At 56.7% G+C, this 18,095-nt stretch overlaps 2 protein-coding genes across 3 annotated transcripts in view; one reads left to right on the top strand and one right to left on the bottom strand.

Moving 5' to 3' along the window:
• Positions 1 to 3,379: 3,379 nt before the first annotated feature.
• LOC112411647 (CUGBP Elav-like family member 3) lies at positions 3,380 to 17,834 on the bottom strand. Of its 2 annotated transcripts, none has more exons than XM_024762892.1 (13): positions 17,378 to 17,834; positions 16,064 to 16,146; positions 10,889 to 10,937; positions 10,327 to 10,455; positions 10,110 to 10,189; positions 8,898 to 9,041; positions 8,575 to 8,716; positions 8,179 to 8,328; positions 7,697 to 7,762; positions 7,253 to 7,390; positions 6,877 to 7,020; positions 6,010 to 6,146; positions 3,380 to 4,396 (listed from the first exon to the last, which is right to left on the bottom strand). In XM_024762892.1, exons 1-12 carry the CDS (start codon positions 17,520 to 17,522, stop codon positions 6,019 to 6,021), a joined length of 1,398 nt encoding a protein of 465 aa, XP_024618660.1. In that variant the 5' UTR covers positions 17,523 to 17,834; the 3' UTR covers positions 3,380 to 4,396; positions 6,010 to 6,018. The 2 variants fall into 2 exon arrangements, with proteins under 2 accessions (XP_024618660.1, XP_024618659.1); XM_024762891.1 differs by having other exon boundaries at positions 4,322 to 4,396; positions 7,253 to 7,393; positions 17,378 to 17,522.
• The window catches only part of RIIAD1 (regulatory subunit of type II PKA R-subunit domain containing 1), a 15,473-nt gene continuing 13,223 nt past the window's right edge, over positions 15,846 to 18,095 (top strand). The window contains exon 1 of the mRNA XM_024762893.1: positions 15,846 to 15,903. The gene's annotated coding sequence lies outside the window, so the exon portion shown is untranslated. The remainder of the gene's footprint in view (positions 15,904 to 18,095) is intronic.

Below are 18,095 nucleotides of genomic sequence, written 5' to 3'. Positions count from 1 at the left end.
CTTCGCTGTCACTCCCGATGGCCCAGGTTCAGTCTCTGGTTGGGGAACTAAGATCCCACAAGCCACGGCACAGCCAGAAAAAAGAACCAGAGAAGTTTTTTTCTTCATCAGCTCCGCTTTAGAAACACTGATATTTCAGAATACACACAGAGGGATCAATTAGGAGACTGCCGTGATTAGTTAGTAAGTGGAGGCAGTGATAACTTGAAACGAGGGAAATGGGTATGAAAAAACTGTGGAAGTACAATCATTTATGATTTAGCATTAAACACTGAGTTGATGTGAGAGGAGTAAAAGACTCCCAAGATTTCATGGCTAGGTGAACTTTGGGGAAGAAAATATTTTAGCTTTGGACCGATTATAATTCAGGCATGTGTGAGAAATCTAGATACAGGTGTCCAGCAGTTATTTCTTAATTATTTGCTGAGCACCTTCTAATGTTCTGGGCACTGATGAGGATGGTGGGGATACAGTGGTGATAAGGCAGAGTAAATACCTGTGAATGAATTCGTAGACGACAGGTGTCTTCTCTGGAGAGCACGTTGTAGGAGAGGAGGGGAAATGCAGAGGCGGGTAAGGAGGACACTGCAGGCCTCCAGTGGGCGAGGGTGACCTGGAGAGTGTTGATGGCGGTGGAGATGGAGAGACAGACGTGAGTACATCACCGACGCATTTTAGAGAGAGAACCAGTAGGGCTTTGCAGTTGGGTTGGATATGAAACGTGAGAAAGGGTGTGATCAGAGTTTTGGCCTGGGTGGATACACAGTGGTGGTCTTTACGAGCGAGCAAGGAGGACTGAGGGAGGAAAGGCAGTACTGAAACTGAGTTCAGGAGAAACCTTAGGTTAGAAACACATAGCTGGGAGTCGTTTTCACTGAGCAGATGGGAAGATGCAACCCCATTTATGGGGAGCAAGAGGGAGCTGACTACTCAGGGAGATAGACCGAAAGAGGGGCCAGAGAAGGGAGAATCTAAGAGCCGGGAGCTTGAGCCAGGGCTGCTCAAGTTCTCAGATTTGGAGACGAGAATGAGGCTTGGCCATGAGTGGCAATTCCTTCAATCACAAATACAAGCAGCCAAGGCTGTGACAGCCTTTGAAATTTTAGCAGGAGGATGAAAAGACAAAGGCAACCCTGAAAGTCAGAGAGGGTGTCGAGCTACTGAAGGGTCCAATCCTAAGGAAGCAAGACACCTTGCATTACATTCATACATTTTAAAGCTCAGAAAATACAGACGGGATGAGAATGCATTGAAGGAACAATCCAGGGCTTTCCCCTGCCACATTCTCATCACCACAGTCCCCCTAAGTGAGGATGTTTTTCTAAATGTCTGTTTTTGTTTCTAAAACTAGAAGCCTTCTCCCAATCCCTGCTATTAACCTGTCAGCTCCACTCTTCTGCCTCGAGAATTTATTTTCCTTCTCTCTTCTCTTTATTCTGCCATTAACATTTGAACAGTAACTTGATTATTTTAGAAGAAACTGGTGCTGAGTTTCATCTTCTTTGGTCTGAAGTTAGGTGATCCTATTGTCATCATTTTCTGTTTCTTCTGCATTTTATTACTGAGGCCTCTTCTGCTCAGAAGAGATGTTAGTGAACTTGTTAGTTAGCGGAACTATCCCTCCTTTATACCCTTCCTACTACATTTGAAGCCAGTATGTCTGAAAAAGTCTGTGTTCATACAAGAAACAAGTTAGGAGCTTCCTTTTCCGTCTCAGATGGCCTCCTATGTTTTGCTGTCAAAGGGCCTGGAGAATCCCTGCCCAGATGTTGTTTTGACTCCCCAGAAGAACCCTTTGTGTCTTCTTCATCCCCATCATTCAGCCTGACTTATCTACTGCTCCTCTGGAGAAAATCTGGCTGCAGCCTTGCAGGGAGAGGGGACAGCAGTGAGCAGTGACAGACAATAAGTGTAGTCTTCAATGTTTGTGTGAAGGGCTACCACACTGAGGGGCTGCCTGCGATCTGGAAAGATGCCAGGAAGGAGGAGCCTTCCGAGTCCCCCCAGCTCCCACATCTCAGGAGAACCCACCAGTCAGTAAATCACTCTGGGAGATGCCCTTTGGTTTAAACCCAACTTTCCATCTCTGTCCTGACCAGAAACTGTTGCAAAGCCATGGTGAGCAGCTCAGGGGAAAATTCATAGTGTTAATACCAACTCCTGTTACCTTCCTCCTTGCACACCTCTTCCCACCTCTGACTGCACGCACCATGTACGTGCGCGCACACACACACGCACACACACACACATCTCTATTTAACTGAGATTTGAGATGCTGCATACTTGGCTCAGAATCCTGACTGGATTCTCTTTCTTCTGAGTAAGTCCCATCCCTGATGTCTTTCCAATCCGAGAGACATTTTTTCCTGAAACAATGTCCACAGATAGTCCCTCTAGTGCTGCACATGTTACTTCTGTTTTTAACTCTTCTTAGTTTGGGGCAGTTTAAGAGAAGGCAGAAATATGGGGCAGAGTGAGGGGTGCGTTGTGGGGATTTACTCATCCTGGCCTCAGGCCAGATCTGGGCTGGAAAGTGAGCAACTTTATAAGCAGGACGTAATGAGGGTGGGGTAGCAGGTAGCTGCCTAGAAGCAAATGGCCCATATGTTGTGAAGTTAAAGACGATACCTGTGTGAAGCCCAGCCCGAAAGCAATTCACAGAGAGGAATCTAGAAACTGCAGGGACCTTAGGGCTAATGCATCCACCTTCACTGCTCCAGCCTTCTAGATAATCCTTGGGATCTTTGCCTCAGGTCACAGAACAGGTAGTTGAAGCTATGAGACAAGCACCTCATGGGCTTTGGGGCCTGGGTTCTATTCCTGCAGCCATCCCTTAGTCGCTCTGTGACACTGGGTAAGTTAACTAACCTCAAATCCTCCGTTTCCCTGTCTGTAAAATTCTATCCTGCCTTATAGGGCTGTTGGGAGGTTAAATGACAAAATGCACATTACGGGCCTAGAACAGAATCACGTGCAGAGCAGCTGCTTCATAAACGGTGGTGGTATAGTCAGCTCCCAGTAGCCCCACTGGCCGGGTGCTGGGACAGCTCCCTCACACGAACAAGGGAGAAGTGGAGGTCTGGAGTGTGAGGCTGCACGTCCTCAGCCTTCAGAAGGACAGGGCTGGATGCGGGAGAGAGGCCTGCTGACCTGCTTTCTTCCCTCTGTGTCCAGCTCTACAGAGCATTCCAGAATTAAGCCCAAAAGAAGGGCAGAAGAATAGGATCATGAAGCCGTGATCAGTGCCTGGACACTGTTCAAAGGCAAGGGCTGGGCCTTCCTGATAGAGTTTTCTCTCCCAAACCTCACTCTCCTCACGTCCCTCCCACCCCGTCCCCGATGTGCACCATCCCCTACCTTCAACCTCCCAAGACACTTATTTGATGCTTTTAAACTTTTTCTTTATTTAGACAGAAAAGACCAACTCTTTAAAAGTAAAATGCAATAAATAAATAAGTTAAGCATAGAGAAGTGTCTGAAACGGACTCCCCACTCTCCCCGGACCACTCCCACCCCCACCCCATTTCTCTTCCCTAAAACCTCTTTCTAGAGAAAATGATCAGGTAATAAACCCCTTTAGCCCGCCCCACACCCCTCCTCCCAAATACCCAATTACCCCCCAAAGCAAAGGGAGAACTCAAGAGAGAGAGAAAATCCAAGGGAAACATTGTCTAAACCCCCAGAAAGAGAAATGGCAGCGTCCGGGCTGGGCCGGGCTGGATAACGCACGGGTGGTAGTGCTATTTACACGGAGGGGCCAGCAGAGACTGTAAACATTTTTAGGGGTTTGGGGGAGGTCTTTTCCTCGTGAAAGGAGGAGGGTCTCTGTGGCTGACTGGCGGAGAGGCAGCCCTCAGGGCTCCTCCACGTTCTCCTTGGAGGGGGCCCTTGGGGGAGGCAGTGAGTTTTAGGGCTGGGAGCCCAGGGTTCAGGGATATCCTACCTCGAGCTGAGGGTGGCCACAGGGAGTGTGACAACCAGCTTCTGAGAAACCCCGAATATGGGGGCGAGGCTGGGGCGAGGGTGGGCAGGGAGCATGTGGGAGGCCCCTGCTGCCCTCCCGGGCCGCACAGGTAGAAGAGGCCCGCTGCTGGGGGAGGCAAGTGCGAAGGCTGGGCGCAGAAGGCCCGTCACAGGAGCCCCAGCAGAAGGCAGATACCCCAGAGCCTTCGAGCCTGTTCCTTGCTCCCTCACAAAGGCCAAAAGGGCACCTGGGAGGAAACAGGCCCTTCGGGGAGGCGGGGTGGTGGGAGTGGGCCGGTGTCCTGTGCCCCCAGGGCCATGAAGCAGCGTTTGCCCCAGAGCCCAATCAAAGCCCAGGGCGGATGTGCAGAGAGGGCTGGGGCCAGTCGTGGGGCGAGGGGGTGAGGCGCCCCTTCCTCTGGTGTCTCCAGGCCTGTGAAGGAAGGAAACGTGGGTGAAGCTGTGGAGAAGACGGCAGCTGAGGCAGGTCCCAGGCCCTGGGTGGGGAGAGGGAGCTAGGGCGGCTGAGGAAGGCAGGTCATCAGAAAGGCCTCGGTCCAAACTGAACCATCCGGCCCCCCAGCCATTCGACAAGGGGCAGGGATGGAGGAGACGGGAGGGAGGGGCGAATGACACAAGAAACCAAAGGATATTAGGAAGGAAATACTCAAACAGCCCGTGAGGGAAGGAACATGGAAGATCACGGAGACAGGGACTAGAGGAGGAGGGGCAAAGAAATGAGACAACAAACAGGCAGGCAGAGGTGACTCAGAGAAAGGAGGAGGGTGCAGTGTCGGGACAGACACCTGGAAAAAGAGCAAGGGGTCATCCGCAAAAGGGCGGCAGAGCAGGCCAGGGTGGAACCAGGGCTGGACTTAGGGCTGGAGTCTCGTGGGGGCGAGCGAGACCCCCCAGCCCCTAGGGGGCGCTCTCATTCCTTTTTGGAAAGGAACAAAGAAAGCGAGAGAGAAATGCACGGAACACAGACCACAGTCACCAACCACTGTTGACCAAGCACATCCCGCGAGCTGCCCCCGGCCCTGACTCTGGGCTGGGGGGCGCTTCCCTCCGCGGCCCCCTCCCCAAATAACAAACAATCGGCTCCAAAGACAACACGCTCGTTCCATGCAACTTACAGGGGCCCGGAGCAGGGGTCCGGGGATGGGGGCTTCGGCCGACAATGGACACGGGCCCTGGGCTGGGGGGCCCCCAGGGTGGGAGGAGTTAAGCAGCCAGGATTGGGGGGAAAGGGGGAAAAACAGAAAATGTGGGTATTGTTCTTGGGTTGTTTTTTTTTCAGGGGTTTGGTCCAAAGGAGATTAAACAACACAAAAGTAATGAAAGCTCATAGCTCTGTGGCCATGAGGTTGGCGGCTGGCGGGCAGTGGGGAGGAGGGGACCTGTTAAGTGAAATTCACAGGCAGTCCAGCATTCCAGCTGCCTCCACCTGAACCAAAGCTGCTCCCCAGAGCCCTGACACTCGGACTCCCCCCAGTCTGTTCTGTGTACTCTCCCCTGTCCCGTGAGTCTACTGCCACATGAGGGAAATCACCTGGGGTCCAGGGCACCGGGACCTGATGTCCCCACTTCTCAGGACAACAGATACTCTAGAAGCCAGTGATTCTAGGACCCTCCAGTACCTTAAACCAGCCCCCTATTCCCCAAACCCTACTCCCCTAATTCTATTCCAACCTAAAGGAAAACCAGAAAAAGAGACACACAAGACACATGGACACTGACCAGACAAACGAGACCAGATATTGGGGAGGTTCTAGGGAGTGGACACAGACATATACAGGCCTGGCTCTCTCTGGGGTCACAGTGTGAGTGTGTGTGAGAGAGTGAGAGAGAGAAAGTGAAAGAGAGAGAGACTTGGGTGATTGAAAAACAGCTGAGGAAGCTGCTCCAGATCCCTGCCTCAAGTGCCCAGAGTCAGGGGTGGGCATCCCTGAGGGTGGTGGGAAAGGGGGTCGGGGCAGTCCAAGTGAGGGCCCTGGCTGCCATGTGAAGGGGCTGGAGAGGTCACAGGACGAGAGCGGGACCCACCTGCGGCCCTCAGTAGGGCCGGTTGGCATCCTTAGGCCGCTTTAGCTGGACTTTGAGGCGCTTCATGCCAATCTGGAAACCGTTCATGGCCTGGATGGCAGCCTGGGCACTGGCCGGATTGTCGAAACTCACAAAGCCTGAGGTGAGAGGGGCATAAGGCCTGGCCCAGCACCAACCCCCCCCCGGCCCCCCCGCCCTGCCCCACTGTCCTGTGCTTAGGCCGAGGCCTGCTCTTTGCTTTCCCGTCACTACCCTACTTCCTCCAGGTCTCCCAAATGCCCAGAAAACTGCCCCAGCACACAGGAGGCTTTCGGTAAGTAGTTGTTGGTTGACAGGCTGAGTGAATGAGTCCAGTCCAGCCTCTCACACACCCTGGGACATTCCTTTCAGCATTTTTTGAGCGGCGGCAGCCCCTTCCTTGGCCTGGGTAGCTCAGAACCTGCCTTTTGAAACCTCCACTCCGGACCCTAAATGACTTCTGAAGCCCAGAGGACAAGCACGTCCCCTTTCTCCCCTGAAGCAGCCTTTCAAAGAGTGAAGGCAGCTAAACCCTGCTCCCTAAGCCTTCCTTTTGACAACTGAACTTCCCCAGTTCCCGAGCCTCTTCCAATCCTCACAGAGCATGGATCTGACCAGTTCTTAAGGAGAAAAGATGTGGTTTTCTGGAGGAAGAGATGGGCCTGGGCAGCAGCTGGTATGGGATGTCAGGAGTGTAAAAACTGGTCCTTTCAGACTCTTGGACAATCTGGATTTCAACTACTGGGTCCATTGCAACCATAAGTGCCTGCAAATGCATCAGATCTTGACCTCATCTGGAGTTTGGCCAAAATGTGCTGTATTTTATCTTTTAGATCATCATATTCTTACCAAAACACTTGCTCTGATTGGTGGCCCGGTCAACAAAGACTTTGGCTGAGATGACGTGGCCAAAGGGGACAAACATCTGGAGGATCTCTGAGTCAGTGAACTCCTGGGGCAGGTGGTAGATGAAGATGTTGCAGCCATCAGGGCCTGGGTGGCAGCGGAGACGGAAGGAAGAGCTCAGGGACTGGGAGACAGACCCAAGGTGCAGGGGGCTGGGGAAGGCAGCCCCCAACATGTGGGCCAGGGCGCCAGCCACCTCACCTGCCCCGCTCCCCCCAGTTTCATCCCCACACATGGGGCCAGAGCTGGCCTTGGAGCCCATGGCAAGGGCACCCCAGCCCTGAAGGCTCTTGGCTGGGACTCCCCGCCCGGGCCGCACCTTCCCGTTGCTGCTGCTGCTGCTGCTGCTGCTGCTGCTGCTGCTGCTGCTGCTGGGGGGGAGGCGGAGGCTGCTGGGCCACCAGGGCAGGAGGCTGTGGGAACGCGGGCGCCACCAGGCTGTAGGCTGCCGGGTAGGCTGCTGCGGGGGGAGGACAGAGAGAGCTAATGGGGTTCCTGAGAGGCCCCTGCCCCACTTGGCCCTCCCAGCCACCCCAGTCCCCCTCTCCCTCGCCCAGGCCAATGGAGTGGACAGGGCTGAGAGGTGTCATAGGGGGAGCTGCCCCAGACCGTGCCCGTAAAGGCGTGTCCTCACAGGTATGGCCTGCTGGGAAGTCTGACGGGGTGTCTGGCAGACAGCACAAAGCCCAGGCCCAACTTCTGGGCCTCTTTTGCTCTTACCAACCCTTCCACCCAGGCCGGGGCCTGCGCTGGGGCTCCTCACCTGTATAGTGCTGCATCCCCGCGTAGGCCTGCTGCAGGGGGTCCACGGGGGCCGCGGGGCTCTGGGCTGGGGAGAGCAGCACTGACCGTGAGGGTGGGGCTGGGATGCTGCTGGGAGCCCCACCAGTGCCTCTTGGAGCAGAGGCCAGGCAGGTGGGGAGGAGAGCCTCATGGGAGAGCATGGGATGTGAAATGAGAGGGTGGAAATGCACAGAGCCGTAGGGAGAGGGGAGAGCCTGGCGTTAGCAAGACTTGAGTCTGTGACTGGCTGTGCAACCCTGGACGAACTCACTTCGCCTCTCTGTGCCTCAGCTTCCCTGGCTGAGACCAGGAAGGAACATCCCTGCCCAGGGTGACAGAGCAGGAGAAAGTGCCGTTATCACCCCACAGCCTGGAGAGGGAAGGTGTGTCATGCCTGCCGGCAGTGAGAGCAATAGCTGGGGCGGTTGCTGGGGAGAGGGGTGGGTAGGCAGAGAACCCCACCTGGGTAGGGGTGAACCCCGTTGGGATACAGAGCATCAGGGGCAGGCTGCCCAGTGGGCTGGGTGGGCACCGGGCTGTAGCCGTTGACGCCCAGGGCAGCAGGGATTGCAGAGACGGGCGTGGCAGCGATGGCAGGAGGGGTGCTGGTTCCTGGGGAAGAGAAAGCGGCAGAGACAGAACAGAGAAGCAGACGCACACGTACACACAAGTGCAGAGAAGCAGTCAACAAGTCTGAGGGCAGAGGAGAGGAAGCAGGCTACTCTCTGACCCCTGAACCCCTCCCAGCCGCCATGGCTTCCCTGAGTGATGCCCTGTGCCCCCCTCCCCTCCCCCACGACGCGGTAGCTCCCCTGACCTGCCCCACTCACACCCAGCCCAGCCCTGCCTGGACCTTACCTGAGGATGGGGTGATGGGGGTGGCGATGAGGCCATTGGCATTGATGGCGGCCATGTGCTGCATCTGCACGGCAGCCATGGTGGCCATGGGGCTGAGGTAGGCACTGTGAGCCGCTACCAGGGCCGCCTGCTGCTGCATCAGCTGGGGACAGGGGAAGAGAGGAGAGTGGGGCCAGCCCCCCTGCACCCTGGCCTGGCTCCCCTCCCAACCCTGGCCCTGGGCATTGGTGGTGGGGGCAGGGGGGCAGGACGCTGGAGAGCGCGGGGATGGGCCCGGCCCAGCACGGGGAGGAGGGGTTGGGGGGCGTGAGGGCAGTACTCACGGCCTGGGTGTAGGCGCTGTAGGCTCCGAACTGGAGGGCGATGGGGCTGAACATGCCCAGCTGGGTGGCCACCTGCTGCATTCGGCGGAGACCTCGCTCCTTCTCCGTGTCAGCAAACTTCACCACCAGGCTGGACGAGGCACCCTGGGCACCGGTCCCCCATGTGGTCAGAGGGACAGAGTTGGGGTCTCTCTTCCCCAGAGCCCTCACGACCTGGCCTCAGTTCCACCACACATGGCTTGGCCTCTTTGGGAGGGCAGCCATCATTGTGCCTATGTCAAAGCGGGGAGACTTTCATCCCACCCTCCCCCTGTGCCAGACTGTACAAAAGACTAAAAAACGTAGAGGAATGTGCTGGGAAAGGGAAAGTGCTCCCAGAATGCAAAGGGCAGTCCTGGCTTCTCCATGAAGATTCTGAGCCGGAAATCCTCCCCAGGGTGGATCAAGCCACAGCAGACGTTTAACCTCAAGCTCGTCTTGCCTGGTAGCTACCCCACCCCCTTACCTCACCCCATGCTGCCACATCCCAGTCCTCACGGTGTGCTCAGGGATGCAGCCTTAAAGTTTCATACCAGCCTATGCCAAATAAAAACCAGCCTGGAACATTTGCAAGGACTGTTGTGGAATCCTAGGGTCTGGAACGCAGTTCTCTATCTGATGCTGCGTCCTCTCGCCCAGGTCCCTGCTAAGTGCTTGCCCAGCCTCTGCTGGAGAACCTCGAGTTATAGGAAGCTCACCTCCTTGGGAGCTAGCTAGTTCCTTTTGAGAGGTTTGTTCTGCTGGGGGAGCCCTCTGCGAGATCAGTCAGCTGACCCACTGCTAATGTGTGGGGCAGCAGGATGAATGTGCAGAGGGCACGTGGGGCCTCTAAGCAAATGTCCCGATGCCCAGCCAGTGAGGCGGGGAGGCTGGGGGGCGGGGGGGGGATGCGATATGGGAAGGAGGGAGAAGAGGTGAGAGGTGACCAGGGCTGAGGGCTGGAGGAGGCAGGAGAGGAGGGGCTGGGAGATGTTATTGGAAAGGGGAAGCTGTCCCTAAGAGGTTTGATTCTTCTGCCAGAAAATTCTTTTTGAATAATAGTCATTCAATGATAGGCAGTCCATTCTGGATAGTAAAGACCCTATCCAAAACGGACTGCGCCCTCTGAGCCAGGGTCTGGCGTGGGCCCAGCCAGGCTGGAAGAGGCCTGAAGGCTGGGGCAACGGGACTCACCGGCAGGGTCCGGCTGCTGTGAAGGGTGTTGATGGCTGCCTGGGCCTCGGCGTGAGTCTGGAACTTCACGAAGGCGCAGCCTGGAGAGTTCAAGAGGGAGGAGGAAGGGGTGAGTGCCCACCCTTGAGGGCCCCGACAGTCCCCATTGCCCACGGAACCAGTGGGGGAGGGGCAGGAAGGCGGAGTGCCCGGCGGGGAAGGGGTATCGGTGGGCTACCTTTGCTGGTGCCGTCTGGGCCCCGGAGCACAGTGCACTCGTCTATGGTCCCGAAAGGCTCGAACATCTTCCGGACGTCCTCATCTGTCTGCTGCTTCCCTAGCATCCCCACAAAGAGCTTCCGGTCTTCTGGCGGGTAGGGCACAGGAGGAGGGGCAGGTTCAGGGCCTCCAGGCTGCTTTCCCAGCCCTGCTCCAGCTTGGAACGGGCAGAGAGACCCCTCCCCTTTGCCTTCAGCTCTTGCCTGGAACTCCCCTCACCCCTGACCGATGGCTCTAGGGCATGAAAGAAGGGATGGTTGGGGGATGGGCTGCAGATACATAGACTGTGCATACCAGTTCTGAAGGACTGACTTGCACTCCACTCTGGGCCTCAGTCTTGCCGTCTCTGCAATGGGCTGGATCACATCCCCTCTGGCCACCCTGACTCCTATGCCCATCTTGACTGGGAACCCTTCAGAATTCTCAGACTTTCTTCCTCAGAAAGCCTGCCCCTCAGCTACTCCAAGTCTTAGGCCTGCGGATTGAGGGAAAAGTATTGAGTCCCAAGGTACAGAACCTACCTCCTCGGCTCTCGCTGTCGGCTGGCTTGACCTGGATCGGCCTGTTCATCTAAAGGAAAGAAGAGAAAGCAACTGCTGGGAACCTCCTCTGACCACCCCAGGAGCCCTTCCCAGGCCAGGACCTGTGGAGAGGCTAGAGGGAGTAAGCCCCAGGCCCAGCCCTCTGAAGTGCTGATGGGAAGGGAGGGATGGGGCTTAATCTTGTTTAGGATTGGAACTGAGGGGATTAGAGGTAGTGGAAGGAGAGAATGTAGAGGAGGATGCTCCTGGGGCACGACTCTAAGCTCAGGTAGGGCCCCAGATGATTTGGCCGGGGAGAGGTGCTGCCCTCCTTAGGGGGAGAGTGGGGCTGCCCATAGGAGCCGGGTCCTGAGTTAGAGCCCAACTAAGGGCTGTTCAGCAAAAGCTGCCTCAGTTCTACAAAGTAGGAGCAACAGAGGCCACCCCCTCAAGCAGCCCCAAGGAAGACTCTAGACTGAGGGAGACCCCACAGATGCCCCGACTTCCTTCTGACCCCTAGAGGTGTGTTTGCCTCTCCTTCTGCCCCCCTACACCCCTTGACCCCAGGGGGAAGGCACTCGGGCAGCACAAAGGGAGCAGATGCCCAGTCTCCGTGGCAACGGGAGAATGCGCGCCATGGCAACCGCCCACTCAGCCTGATTTATCCGTCCCCGTCGCCCAGGCGACCATGGTGACGTCATCACTTCTGCTGCTCCACACACCAGGAGAAGGAGTGGGGAGGGGGGGTGGGAACAGGGTATGCTGGGGGTGGAGGATTTGGTGGGGGCTGGGAGGTGGGGGAGGGGCCCAGGAGAGCTTCCTGATTCTGGAGGGAGGCGCTGAGCAGGCCCTGCAGGGGCCATACTGTCCAAGCTCCTGCCTTCCTCCTCCAGATCAAATCCTTGATGTCTCACCGCCAAGACAGCTCTAAAGGAGGAAATGCTGTCCTGTGCTCTTTCGCGATTCTCCGGGTACCCGGAAGTCCTCCTGAGCTCTACCCTCTCCCTACTCCTGCAGCATTTCCCTTTGTTCAGCCTCCAGTGGAAATGCAGACAGTTCCCCACTCCATGTTCCTGTCTGGTAAGAGGACTTGGGAATGACTCCCGCAGGTTGATTTCCTTAACCAGTGTGGGGAGCATCTTAGGAACTGGAGAGGGAGGGAAGGACTCAGTATTTCACATCTGAAAATATTTTGCTGTTGAAGGCTTTGACCCCTGGGGCCACACCTGGCCACCCCATTCATCTGATGGTGGGGCAGCCCTAGTTCTAGTGACCAAAAAAATAAGTAAACAGAAGAAAACATTCATCCAAATTCTGAGGGTGGGGCCAAAGTTACCCTCAGGAAAGGCACTGGACTTCGAGGACTGGCTCTGCCACTCACTGGCTGGGTGACCTTGGACAAGTCATTTCTCTCCTCTAGGCCTCAGCTTCCTCATCTGTAAAATGGGCTGGATCAGGCGATCTAGAGTCAGGTTCCCCTCAGCTCTAAGTATTCTAGCCTTGAGGTCTTGTGTGTCAGCACTTAACACAGAGAAGTGCAGAAATCATAGTTGCCCCTGACCCTTCTCACACTGCACCCTGTTCCCAGGTGTCACGCCATGCCAGTCAGTCTGGCTGGACTCTGCAGGTGAGGTATTTTCAGCCCAGATCAAATCTAGGCCCCGCCTCAACCAATACTTCCTCCCTGTCCACCCCTCCCCCCCAAGCCCTGGATCTGAGAGCAGCTGGGGGTGGGGGTGGGGGTGGTGGAGGGGGAACAGTCACACAAATCCTCCGGCCAATCTGCCCCAGCTTTATCCTCCACCAATCTGGGATTATCCCATCGGAGGTTCAATCTCCTCAGGAGCACGTGTGAGTTTGTGTGTGAGTTTGTGTGTGTGTAGCAAGGGGTGGGGGTCAGACACTCAGGACTCTTGGTCCTTCACTCCCCTTCTCTCCCATACTCCGGTCAAAGCCATCAGGAAGTCCTCTTATAGGCAGGTCAGCAGCCAGCCCCCCAGCTCCCACTACAGGAGAGGTAGGATTGGAGTCACAGCTTCGGGGAATTCTTATGCTCGGCACTAACCCCTTCCCAACAGGCCCCTGGGGACCTGTTGCTCTAGTTGGGGATGGGGAACCTGGGATCCAGGGAGAAAGGATGGTGTTCCCTCCCTGCAAGGCTCCCAGGCACAAAAATAGCATATCAATAAGTATCCACAGCTGATATGGATTCGCACAAAAACACACACAAGTGCGCAGACCACAGCACAGACCACGTTGACGGAAGGCTCTCCCCACTCCCTCACAGACTCCTCCCTCAGTGGCCCCCAGTGCCCCGTTCCCAGCCTCTCCTTCTTGGCCTGGCCCTTCCTGTGGGAAGCTCGGCCTTTGTTAGCTCAGCTCGGGCACACCTACCTGCCTCCTCCCCTGAGTCCAGCTGGGCCCTGTTTACCGGGCAACCTGGCGCCGGGTGCCTCTTTTCCCTAGCTACCACCCGCCAGGTGATAAGCCCTCCCCAGGGCCTCCCAAAGAAGAAGGGGCTATTTATACTCCTACCAAGTATCCCTGAGGCCCCTACCAACATGATCACTTGTAAGTAAGTCCCTCTCACCAATAGCTAAGACCCCATTTCCAAGAAGAGCTCCCCATGCCTACAGATCTAATTTTCCTGAGGGCACAGCCCTGGTGCCCTGCCACTCCCGACTCCAGACTTGCGTCCGGTGTCCCAGACCACACATAGGTCCTCTCCATGGAGCCAGAATCCACCTGCCCAGAGGCAAGATGACGGGGAGGACCCATGTCCCCAGAGTGGGATTTTGGCCCAAGTAGAGGGGGAAGCGCAGGCCAGACAGGGGTCCTTCACACCACCACCTCCAGGAGGTCACACCCTCTCCTAGGAAGAATCCAGGGACCTGTGACAGAGCCTCTCCTGGGAACTCTTAGGGGAGAGAGAAGGAAATGGGGTTCCATGGCCATAGGCCCAGCTCCCATTCTTTCTCTCTGCAGCCTGAAGCATCGCTCAAATATGGTGGCACCTTCCAGATTCTGAGCTGACAAAGATGGGGAGAAAGGAGAGCGGGTAAATGCCCCCATTAAAGAAAGAACCTGCAGTCAGAGGGCATGGAGATTAGACAGGAGGAGGAACTTCCCAACACAGTTGTGCAAGAGCTGGCACACTGGACACACACACACACACACACACTCACACTCAATGACTGTCTGAGGGGAAACACTGCTGCCAGAAAGGCAGGTGGCTGAGAAAAGATCTGGGGGCACAAAGGGTCAGGCAGAGCTTGGTTATAGACATCTCCCCCAAACCCCCAGCACGGGGGGCCCCTTGGAGGATAGAACCCCTCATTTCCTACTAAAGGCTCTGTCAGGTGCCTCTGGATTCTGTCCCCTGGGGCAAGGGCCAAAGTGGAGGACTCAACCTCACCTGGGAGCTTGGGGCAAGGCTCGACAATTATTAACTGGGGCTCCCTTCTCACTCGCCTCCCACCCTGGGCCTTATTACCTCAGGAAGAAGAGGCAGCGCCTTTCCACACCCAGGGCGTAGCCCTGCCTGAGCCACACAGGCAGCTGGAGGGGGACAGAGCCAGGGCAGAAGCCCCCAGCTGGCACAGATGTCCCTGGGACTCCTGTGCACCCGACGCCGTCTCTCTCACCCATGTCCCCACTCCAGTACCCCTGCTTTCTACCTTCTCCCTTGTCCCTCTCTGGTTTCCGCAGGGGCTCTGAGAGATAGGAGACAACAGAAAAAGACAGAGAAACGGCAATGGAAATGAAAACTGTTGATTTGTGGGGGGCCTCCCCAGAGGAAAGGGAGAGGAGAGTTGTGAGGTCATGTGATGGGAACAGGGCTTCATGTGCCCAGACACACACACACACACACACACACACACACACACACACACACACACACGCTTCTTAGAGCCCGAGCCTGCTCACACATACACAGATCCTTAACTCTGTGGGTGATGGCTGTTCTGGGCTACCTTGCCCCCGACTGGATAAGATAGTGGGGTGAAGGTGGGGAGCTGGCAGCAGATCTGCTTTCCTATAGTGGTATTTAGGGTTGAGGGCCACAGAGGGTCACAGAGCCATGGAGGGTGTGAAGTTGGGAGTGGTGGAGACAGTTCTAATTTTCCTAGATCTCCCCCGCCGCCCTTCCCATCTGTTTTGTCTATTTCTCTCCCAGGAAGAGCTAGAGGATCGGGCTCCATCTCCATTCCCACACGAGGGAAGGAGAAGACGTGACAGGTGTGTCTCCAGCACTCAGACTGTGTTTAGCAAATGTTGGCTGGAGGGAAGGGTGGAGTTAGCTCTCAAGAGGTACTTTCCAGGGAAGACAGCAGAAGCCGATAGATACAGAAAGGGAATGGCACATCCTTTCCCCACAGGATGGGTAACTGGGGGGCAGTCTGAGATTCTTTATTCCTGTCCGTGCCAGCCCAGGCCTGGGATGAGCTGCAAGGCTGCCTGGGAAGAAGACAAAGAGCTCTGACCTTGCAGGAGGGAGGCCACGTCAGAGGCACCCCCTGCCTCCCTGGGCACACTTGGTGGGGTCAGGCCTGATCTTCCACACTGATGGCTGCCCCTGCCCTTGTCTGCTGCCCGCAGCCCCCCTCCACAGGGCTTACTCCCAGCCCAGGCCCACCAGGCCCTGACCACCCTGATGCCCTGTGGCACTGTTCCTGCGGCTTTTCCTGGGAGATGCGAGGTGAGCCTGTTCGACCTCAGAAGTCAGCACAGAGATGCCAGGCGGGCAGGCACCAGTTGCCCATCTCGGGCCGCAGGCACCCCTCCCCCGTTTCACAGGCAGATTTCCTCCCCAGAGCCAGAAAGAGTGCCTGAGTGCCTCCTGCTCACTCGGCCCTGCACTTAGTGTCCAAAGTCTTCTCCCCATGCCTCCCAACCAGCTAAGTCCCTCCTCTAAGTGCTGCCCCAGGGGCAGGTTGGGAAGTGGGGAAAGGGCTACCTCTGCTCTTTGCAAGGGTTATATCTACTCTGCTCATCGCTGTTTTCCTTCTCTCTTGGTGAGAAGACATGCGTGCATCTTCAGCAAGGAGGCGGGGTGCTACCAGGAGGGCTTCCCGGTGAGGAGAGGAGGTGGAAAATACGCTCAGTGTCTTGGGAAGGTGGTGCCCCTTCTAAGGCCCTTCTCAGCCCCCTGGCCTTGAAAAGGCCGGGACTCACCCCTGGAAGCGTCTTCTGTTCGTGCAGGGCGCTCTGGGCCTTCAGGGCTGAATCGCGGGCACAGTATGTCAGGAAGGCACATCCTGAGGAGGGGCAGGGGCAGAGAGACCGGGTCGGGGGTAAGTCCCCGGTCTCCCCTCCCTAAAAGGCCCCCTACCCCCCACGAAACTGAGGACTGGGAAGCTTGTCCCTTCTTGCCACCTTCTGCCTGCTGGGGTGGGGAGGTGTCTGAGAGGGGGTGCACATTCGTCCCCGGAGTCTCTGGGCTGATGAGCACAGGTCAGAGACCCCGAGACCAGGAGGCTTACATGGTGGGGTGATGGAAGAGGGAGAACGCCTGGGCTGTGGGAGCTGGGGCTTTGTGTGGGGGGAGGAGAAGGGGCATGTGATCTCCAGACAAGTACGTGTAGTGTGGTTTTCTGTCTTCCTTAGCTGGTCTCCTTTCCCCTTTCTCCTTTGCCTCCACCTCCCTCCATCTTGGTCATCATCAGCCCTCTCCTCTCCCATTTTCTCTATTTCCTCCTCTCTCTCCAGCTCCATGGGAGGCAGGTGGAGGGTGGAGAGCTGACTAGAGAAGGAAAGGGAAGAGTGGGGAGCTGGAGTCCCTGGGCCGGTGGAGGGGGAGGCAGCATGGCCCCTCTGACTCCCAGTGTCTGGGGCTTTCCAAGGCCTGACCCCAGGCCTGACCCTGCTTAGCTGCACAGCCCTTTGGCCTGAGGCACATCCTCTTTCACCCCCAGCTCCCTTAACTTTCGAGTCCCTACGCTTCCCAGATCTTTACCAATCTCTGTCCTACACTGTTTCCCAGGTCCCCCTCTTTAGTTCTGGAGCTGCCCTGCCCACTCCACAAACATCCACTCTTTCCAGATTGAGCACCTGACCCTGTGTCCCAACCCCCATCCCAATAGTATCTGAGGCTACTAAGACTCTCAGTCTTGTGCGTGCTGCCCCCCTCCACACACACACCCCTGCCCAGCTCCTTATCTCTCAAACCAGCTCTCTTGTTCCTCCATCCTTCCTTGAGTTCATCCACATCATCCCCCTCAACTTTGGGGTCCACATCTCTGCAGCCACCTTGACAACTCTTCCCCCAGAGAGGCTCTCTTTGGTCCTCCACCTGGGGTCCCCTGGTCACCCTAGCTGAGTTCTCTTCTAGCTCCTCCATCCACACTCCCCAGCCCATGAACACTTTTCCTTCCAGATCAGCCTTCTCCAGCCACTCCATCCCTCCAGCCTGGCTTCCCCACCTCCTCCCAGCCTCCCAACCTCCCAGCCCACTCCCTGAAGTCTCTCCAGCCTGGCCTGACCCCTCACCCTTGTGCAGCCCGGTGTACTTGTCCTTGATGACAGTCAGCTCGAAGATCCGACCAAACTGTTCGAAGATGGGTTTCAGGTCCTTTTCCTCCAGATGCCTCGGTATCTGCCCCACAAACAGCTTGATGGCATCCGGTTCCTTCATTGGGGCGGCCCAGGAGAAGGGGCCGAGGGGAGCAGGGAGAGGCCCGAAGGCCAGGGGGAGCTGCCCAGCAAGGAGGCAAGTGGCCGGGGCTGGCTTTCCCTTTGGCCTCAACCACAGTGCTGAGCGGAGGGGCCGCTCTTCACACAAAGGAGGCCCAGGGAGTTGAGGGCTCGGGGTCAGGGGTCTAGGCAGGCACTGTCATGCCACCATGGGGCATAGCCCAAGCAAACGATCTCCCTCCCAGAGATCTGGCAGATATCCCAGGATGGGGGGCAGTGTGGCCAAGACCTGGAGGGTTAGGGTGGTAGCAGGGGCGCTGGGAACTGGGGGTTGAGATTAGAGCTGGAGGTGGAGGAAAGGGCCTGAGGAGGGTGATTGGGTTGCAGGCTGAGGGGTTAGGGTCCTGGTATGGTTGCCAGCAGCGTTGGGGGGGGGGCTCTCCTGATGTGGGGCAGGTGGAGCTCTCGTTGGCTTCCCTGGGAGGACACCTCCCCTGTGGCTGATCCTTCTGCTGGGTCCGAAGATCCCTGATGCCAGATGCTTGATCTCTGATGGCGGCAGGGCGCCGGGGGT

Source organism: Neophocaena asiaeorientalis, unplaced genomic scaffold (genome assembly GCF_003031525.2).
Source record: "Neophocaena asiaeorientalis asiaeorientalis breed wild unplaced genomic scaffold, Neophocaena_asiaeorientalis_V1.1 scaffold167, whole genome shotgun sequence".
Taxonomy (NCBI): Eukaryota; Metazoa; Chordata; class Mammalia; order Artiodactyla; family Phocoenidae; genus Neophocaena; species Neophocaena asiaeorientalis.
This window is presented reverse-complemented; position numbering and strand designations above follow the sequence as displayed.